The 6919-nt window shown below is 56.4% G+C and overlaps 1 protein-coding gene across 1 annotated transcript; it reads left to right on the top strand.

The window, feature by feature from the left end:
• The first annotated feature begins 996 nt into the window (after positions 1-996).
• On the top strand, positions 997-3268 carry INSM1 (INSM transcriptional repressor 1). The gene has a single exon (XM_058562160.1). The coding sequence runs from the start codon at positions 1103-1105 to the stop codon at positions 2636-2638; it is 1536 nt and encodes a 511-aa protein (XP_058418143.1). The 5' UTR covers positions 997-1102; the 3' UTR covers positions 2639-3268.
• Positions 3269-6919: the final 3651 nt, after the last annotated feature.

Consider the following 6919-nt stretch of genomic DNA (forward strand, 5'->3'; position numbering starts at 1 on the left):
TGGAAGTCAGCCCAGCCTGCCCACCCCAACCCCACCCCCAGCGCCGCATCTGCTGGCGATTGAAGAAGTGCGGTGCCAACTGTTTCTCAAACTCCAGAGAAACCTTTCCGAGGCGCGCGGACCCGCCGAGGCTGCGGTCACAAACATCGCCCTCGGCTGCAGTTAGAAGGCCAGCTCCGATCCTCTACCAAACGTGGAACCCCAGTTCCTTTTCGCTTGGATCCTGGGTCCCGCGGCCCACTCATCCCAGGCACGGGCGGGGGCTCTAGGCGGCCCGGAATTTGCAGCTATTTTCGATTCTTAATTATTTCCCAAACACCAAGAGGAGTTCCTGCGCCTCTCCTGACCCCACTCCCGCCCCAGCAGCGGCACTCAGATCTCCCCCGCGCCTGCTGCTGCCCACCGCCGCCCCTACCCAATCAGCGCGCACAACTTCCCCCTCCGCTCCGGCTCGCGGATTGAACCCTCCTGACATATTTGGGGCCATTCTTCTTCTTTGTTGCTATTTTGCTCGCGACCCGCGGGTAATCCCCGCGCGGCAAGGGGGGCGTGCATTGTCGTGCTGATGGACGGGCCCATTTGGCGGCTCCGCGCCCCCCGGAGGAGAGACACAAAGCCCAGGCACGTGCGCCTCCCCATAGAGGAGCAGCAGACCGTGAAGGGAGGCGGGGCCGGGCGTGTGCCTCGGTCGGGCGGGGCGGCGGCGCCGGGCGGGGCGGCGGCGGGGCGCGCGCGGGGGCCCCGCGCCCTCAGGTACATCTGCCGCACCTACCGGGCGACCCCCGAGTCCCGGCCCCCTTTTGGCCACCCCGCTGCCCTCCCACCCTTCCAGGCGGAGGAGCTGCGGCCGCGCTGATTGGCTCCGGGTGAAGCGGGAGGCGAGAACAATGGCCCCCTCCCCCCGTTAAAAGGGAGCGGCTCCCGGGCCCGGGGACAGGGACGCGCGTGCAGGGCGCAGGGCCGGGCCGGGCCGAGCCGCCGCCGGCGCCACGCGAGTCCCGCAGCCGCCGCGCCTGGGCCATGGGCCGGGGCCACTGAGGGCAGCCGGGGCCGAGCGCTGAAGAGGGACCGAGCCAGTGCCTTGCCCTCGCGCCGCGCCAACATGCCCCGCGGCTTCCTGGTGAAGCGCAGCAAGAAGTCCACGCCCGTGTCCTACCGGGTCCGCGGCGGCGAGGACGGCGACCGCGCGCTGCTGCTCTCGCCGGGCTGCGGGGGCGCCCGCGCCTCGCCCCCGGCGCCAAGCCCCGGGCCGGGACCGCTGCCACCGCCGCCGCCGCCCACCGAGCGCGCCCATGCGGCGCTCGCCGCCGCGCTCGCCTGCGCGCCGGGGCTGCCGCCACCCCCGCCGGGCCCGCGGGCCGCGCACTTCGGCAACCCCGAAGCCGCGCACCCCGCCCCGCTCTACAGCCCCACGCGGCCCGTGAGTCGCGAGCACGAGAAGCACAAGTATTTCGAGCGCAGCTTCAACCTCGGCTCGCCGGTCTCGGCCGAGTCCTTCCCCACGCCCGCTGCTCTGCTCGGAGGTGGCGGCGGCGGTGGCGGCGCGAACAGCGCGGGCGGCAGCGGCACCTGCGGCGGCGACCCGCTGCTCTTCGCGCCCGCTGAGCTCAAGATGGGCACGGCGTTCTCAGCGGGCGCCGAAGCGGCCGGCGGCCCAGGGCCCGGCCCCCCGCTGCCTCCGGCCGCCGCCCTGCGGCCCCCGGGCAAGCGGCCCGCGCCTGCCGCCGCCGAGCCACCTGTCAAGGTAGCCAAGGCCCCGGGCGCCAAGAAGCCCAAAGCCATCCGCAAGCTGCACTTCGAAGACGAGGTGACCACGTCGCCTGTGCTGGGGCTCAAGATCAAGGAGGGCCCGGTGGAGGCCCCGCGGGGCCGCACGGGGGGCGCGGCGCGGCCGTTGGGCGAGTTCATCTGCCAGCTCTGCAAGGAGGAGTACGCCGACCCGTTCGCGCTGGCGCAGCACAAGTGCTCGCGCATCGTGCGCGTGGAGTACCGCTGCCCTGAGTGCGCCAAGGTCTTCAGCTGCCCGGCCAACCTGGCCTCACACCGCCGCTGGCACAAACCGCGGCCTGCCCCTGCCGCCACCCGCGCGTCGGAGCCCGAAATCGCTGCCAGGGCTGAGGGGCGGGAGGTAACAGGCGGCGGCAGCGACCGCGACACGCCGAGCCCCGGCGGCGTGTCTGAGTCGGGCTCTGAGGACGGGCTCTACGAGTGCCACCACTGCGCCAAGAAGTTCCGCCGCCAGGCCTATCTGCGCAAGCACCTGCTGGCGCACCACCAGGCGCTGCAGGCCAAGAGCGCGCCGTCTGCCCCTCCGGCCGAGGACCTACTGGCCTTGTACCCCGGGCCCGACGAGAAGGCGCCCCAGGAGGCAGCCGGCGACGGCGAGGCAGCCGGCGTGCTGGGCCTGAGTGCGTCCGCCGAGTGCCACCTGTGCCCGGTGTGTGGGGAGACCTTCCCCAGCAAGGGCGCCCAGGAGCGCCACCTGCGCCTGCTGCACGCTGCCCAGGTGTTCCCCTGCAAGTACTGCCCGGCCACCTTCTACAGCTCGCCTGGCCTCACGCGGCACATCAACAAGTGCCACCCGTCCGAGAACAGACAGGTGATCCTCCTGCAGGTGCCTGTGCGTCCGGCCTGCTAGAGCGCGCCCTCCACCCCCGGCCCCCCGAACTGTGCCTTCGTTTGGAGACCCACGAAATGAGCGCGCCCTGCGCGCCCCGAACCCGCGTCCGCGCCAGGGGCGCCCACCCCCGGTGAAAGTGTTGTCTCCGCTTCTCTCGGTGTGGCGTGACGGTAACCCCGATCCTCTTGTTGTGACTCCTTTTGGACCCCCACCCCCCTTTTTGCGTCGTGTCCCCTGCCCCCCTTGGCGCAACAGGAGCCAATCTCTTTCTGTACAAGGGAGAAGAGCTGTACGCGTTTGTCTCGTGGTTGGAAGCCTCCCCTTGGAGAGGAGAGCTGTTTTTCTTGCTAGTATTCGCTGTGTTCATGGTCTAGAAGCGCGGTTTGCTCTCGCCTACCAATCTCTGCTCTCTGTGTATGTAGCGTACGGGTTGTTTTGGGTGAATCTTGAGGGATCAATGCCTTTATATTTCACAGGCTGTAAATTGAACTTCCCACACGATTAGCTTTATTATGGCTTGTGAACTGCTGGAGTCTGGCTTTACCTTTTTGTATGTGAACAAATCAAATTGCTTAAAAAAGAGTTTTCTTTAGTATAGCCGCAAATGCCTTGAACTGTTGTCTGTCTGGGATTGTTTTGGGGGGGAGGGAAGGGAATTTTCAGAAGATGCTGTAGAAGCTGCCTCAGTGTTTCACTAAGACTTTTTGGGTTGATCATCTTTGTTGAGGTAGGGCTGTTTGAGTTCCCTCTAAATGTATATGTTGATTTATGAGTAATTGTTATTTATTCTTTATTTATTTATATTAATTATGAAGATTATGATATTATTTGATCACAGATCTTTTTGTTTTTGGTGCGCTTTTCCCCCTGCCACTATTGACATTTCACTGTGCATTTTAGAAGAGAGCCTTTTTCTAAAGGGATCTGCTAAAAGTTTTAACTTTTATACCTATGTGAGCGAATTACAGACAACCTACCATTTTATTCTGCTTGGAGGGCCCCTGAGGCCCTTGTACAACCGACAGCTCTTACTTTTAAATGCAATCTCTTTTCTACATACATTATTTTCTTAATTGTTAGCTATTTATAGAAAGCTTCAATAGAACTGTTTCAACTGTATAACTATTTACTATTCAAATAAAATATTTTCAAAGTCAAAGTAAGGTGGGTTTATTTCTGCATCACATGGTTTCAGCAAGGATGTAAAATAGAGCTTCCCATGATTTCTCAGATGTCTCTTTATTTTTTAAGGAAAAATCTCTGCCACCATCTCTAGGACTGTGGATTTTTAGAGCTGAGCTTGCACTGCTAGATTCTGCCCTTTTGGCAGTTGAAGGGTGTAGCCTCAAAATGGCTAACGGAGCTGAAGGCTTGTGAAAGGTCCTTAGGAATGTACTGGAAGCTGGGGTTAGAATGAAAGCTGCAAATGTTTTCCAGAGAAATCTAGAGAAGCGTCCACAAGAATCTACCCTTTTAACCAAGGAGATGCGGGAACACTGCTTTAATTTAGCAGATCCTTCATTTCCTGACGAAATGTGTAGCAGTAATTCCTGGAATAAATAAAACAGGTAGTTTTTGATCCGTAAGTATCAACTGGAAGAAAGTAGAAATGATTTTATGGTCAGATTTCCAAAGTAAGGGAAGCAAACCAATTCACATTTGGATGCAACGGAAGTTAAGCAACTGGGTTTGGAGTGAGGGCTCAGAAATGATTTTCCAGTCAGGTGAGCAAATCCATTCTGGGGGAAAAAAATGGAACACCATCTGTTTGGGGTATTAAATTAAATAACAGGTAATTACAATGTTTTCTGTTATGTGTCACTCAGCTCTTCCAAGAACAATTCTGACGCTCACCAGTTAATATTTTGAGTCGTTTTCCTCTCTTTGAAACACTTGATTACGGAGCTGTGCTAAACATCACAATTGTGCCTTCCCTTCCTTTTGTGGTCTGTTTTGGCTACTTTTTTCCTGAAGCCCACTACATTTCTAATGTTTGCCCAGCAAAGAGATGTTAGAATCTGCGCAGTAAAGGGCTGCATCTGGGAAGGGGGTAGCTGGAATTGATGGTGGGAGGTGCAGTCCACGAGAAACTTGGAAGGAAAATTTGACAAAAGAGATCATTTTCAGATTCGTAACCAAAGTTTTGTGTGGGAGAGGGTTTAGTAAAAGGCTCAGCTGTCAGGAACACTGAATAGTCCTCCCTTTGTGAAGGTCTTAAAACAGAGTCAATAACAAGGAGAAGACACCACAGGTAAGTTGCCCCGGGGACAAATTGCATGTCGCCTTTTATCGCCAATGACCACACATTTTTCCAATTTGGGAAATAGAGGAAGACAAAAGCTCAGTGCCAGTGCAATATAAAAGCACAGGGACAAAGCACTATTCATAACATCCTGAAAACTTGGAATGAAACAAAGAAACACTAAAATTTGTGGGCTAATGGCTGCTCCCTCTGAGCAACAACGTGAGAGTTTTTAAAATGTTCTCTCTGAATTACACCGTACGTTAACAGATCCCTCAAACGGAAGGCCAGTTATGTGCTGTGGCAATAGAGAGTTTCCTTAAAAACCTGATGGTTGGCCACACACACACGGGTCAAGGCCTGTCTGCAGGAATGATACCTTGTCAACTGTGTCTGGCTCACTGCTTTCCTTGTCCATAATCATAAGACATAAATTCTAAGATCCACCTTCATGAGGGTAAATAAAATTTGGTTGTTTGCAAATGTGCTCCTTCATCCCGTGGAGATTTATTTCAATTGACCAAATATGTCTTTTCTAAAATAGAAGCCAAAAATTTCATTTAGGTGAGGTATTAAGTGAAATTGCGTAGTAAATGGAGTATCTTGAAGTTGACTGAACAGTGTAGAAGAAATAGAAAAACTTAATCAATTTATTTCAAAGTAATGCAATGTGAGTTAGTAGGATATTCCACAGGAAGGAAAGCAGATTCTCTGGTTTTTTTAAACGCTCCCTGGATAATAAGTTCACACGGGTTCCTATCACAGGACACCAAGTGCAAACGCACTCACCTTCTTTATCAATATGCAAAGGATTCTGAGGACATCCTGGGTGTAAGGCTGCTCCAGGCTTGGGACCATCAGTGGACACCGGCCAAGACTCCCACGCCGACCGCAGGGAGGGATCGGTGGTGGGAGGGGTGAGGGGTCAGGGAAGGTAACAGATCAAGGAGGGAGGAGTTAAAAGAGGGAACAAATAAAGGAAAGGATTTCATTTTTGCCAGTGCTCTCCACACTTCTCTACTTCCGCACAGATATGGCGTAATAAAAGCAAAAGGCTGCGCGGCACTCCTCTGTGCCGAAGTGAGCCCGCAGCTAAAACAGCTGCCCGACACGCCGGTGAGGCCCTTTCTTCGGAGCTGATAATGTCCTCTCGGGGCACGAGTCCCTGGAGGCCTGGAGAAGTTGGGGCTTTGCAGCCCTCAGAGCAGGAACGTCGTACTGACACGGTCGAACTGGGCCAGCTACTCAAATGCCTGCGCTGCGGAGGCGCACGTGCCTTCCGGAGAGCTCCGGGCACCAGGTGCTCCCGCCTCCACATGATCCCGGACCGTGGCCGGGTTCAGTCTGCAGGCGGCCGCTCCAGAGTCACTTGTGAGCACGATAAGCAAGGCGGGAGGCTCAACGGCTAGCCATGACGATCCCGTCGTGGCGCAGAGCAGAACCGAACCGAAGCTGGGAGGCTGGCTGGACTCCGGCTGCGCAAAGGCACATGTGGGTAAGGTAGGGGGCCCCGCAGAAACCCGGGCGCACAAGGTTGGGCCGGGCAACGCTAGTCACCAGGTGGATGTGGCCTGGCGTGTCTGCGCCCAGACGCTGCTGATGAGGATAAGGTGCCCGGTTTCTCATTTGCCTCCATTTGCTTCGCTGCAGACTCCCGGAGCAGCCGCCTCCTCCCACCAGCTGTCCCTCCGTCCTCTTGGACTTAATTCCACAGCCATCCACCAAGTCGTCAAACACAACAAAGCCGAAGATTCTCTTAACAATCCTAGTGAAAAGATAACAGCATAGGAGTTCTTCACCTGCCAAATGTCTCGCAAAGGGTCTAGGATGTGGCTTGGACAAGCTCCTGGGCTCTGTTGAGTCCCTGGCTCCCTACAGGCCTCTGTCTCCTCATCTGTAAACCAGAGAATATGGGGTTCTGTGAGACAGCGAGACATTCTGGAGGGCTTCCGAGACTGAGATAGAGGCAGTAAGGATCCCAAAGGGAGCAGGTGTTCTTCATACAGGGGGGAGAAAACCTCCTTCTCACGGGGGAGTGGTCTATGGCATCTCAGATT

This window comes from Diceros bicornis, chromosome 19, assembly GCF_020826845.1.
Source record: "Diceros bicornis minor isolate mBicDic1 chromosome 19, mDicBic1.mat.cur, whole genome shotgun sequence".
NCBI lineage: Eukaryota > Metazoa > Chordata > Mammalia > Perissodactyla > Rhinocerotidae > Diceros > Diceros bicornis.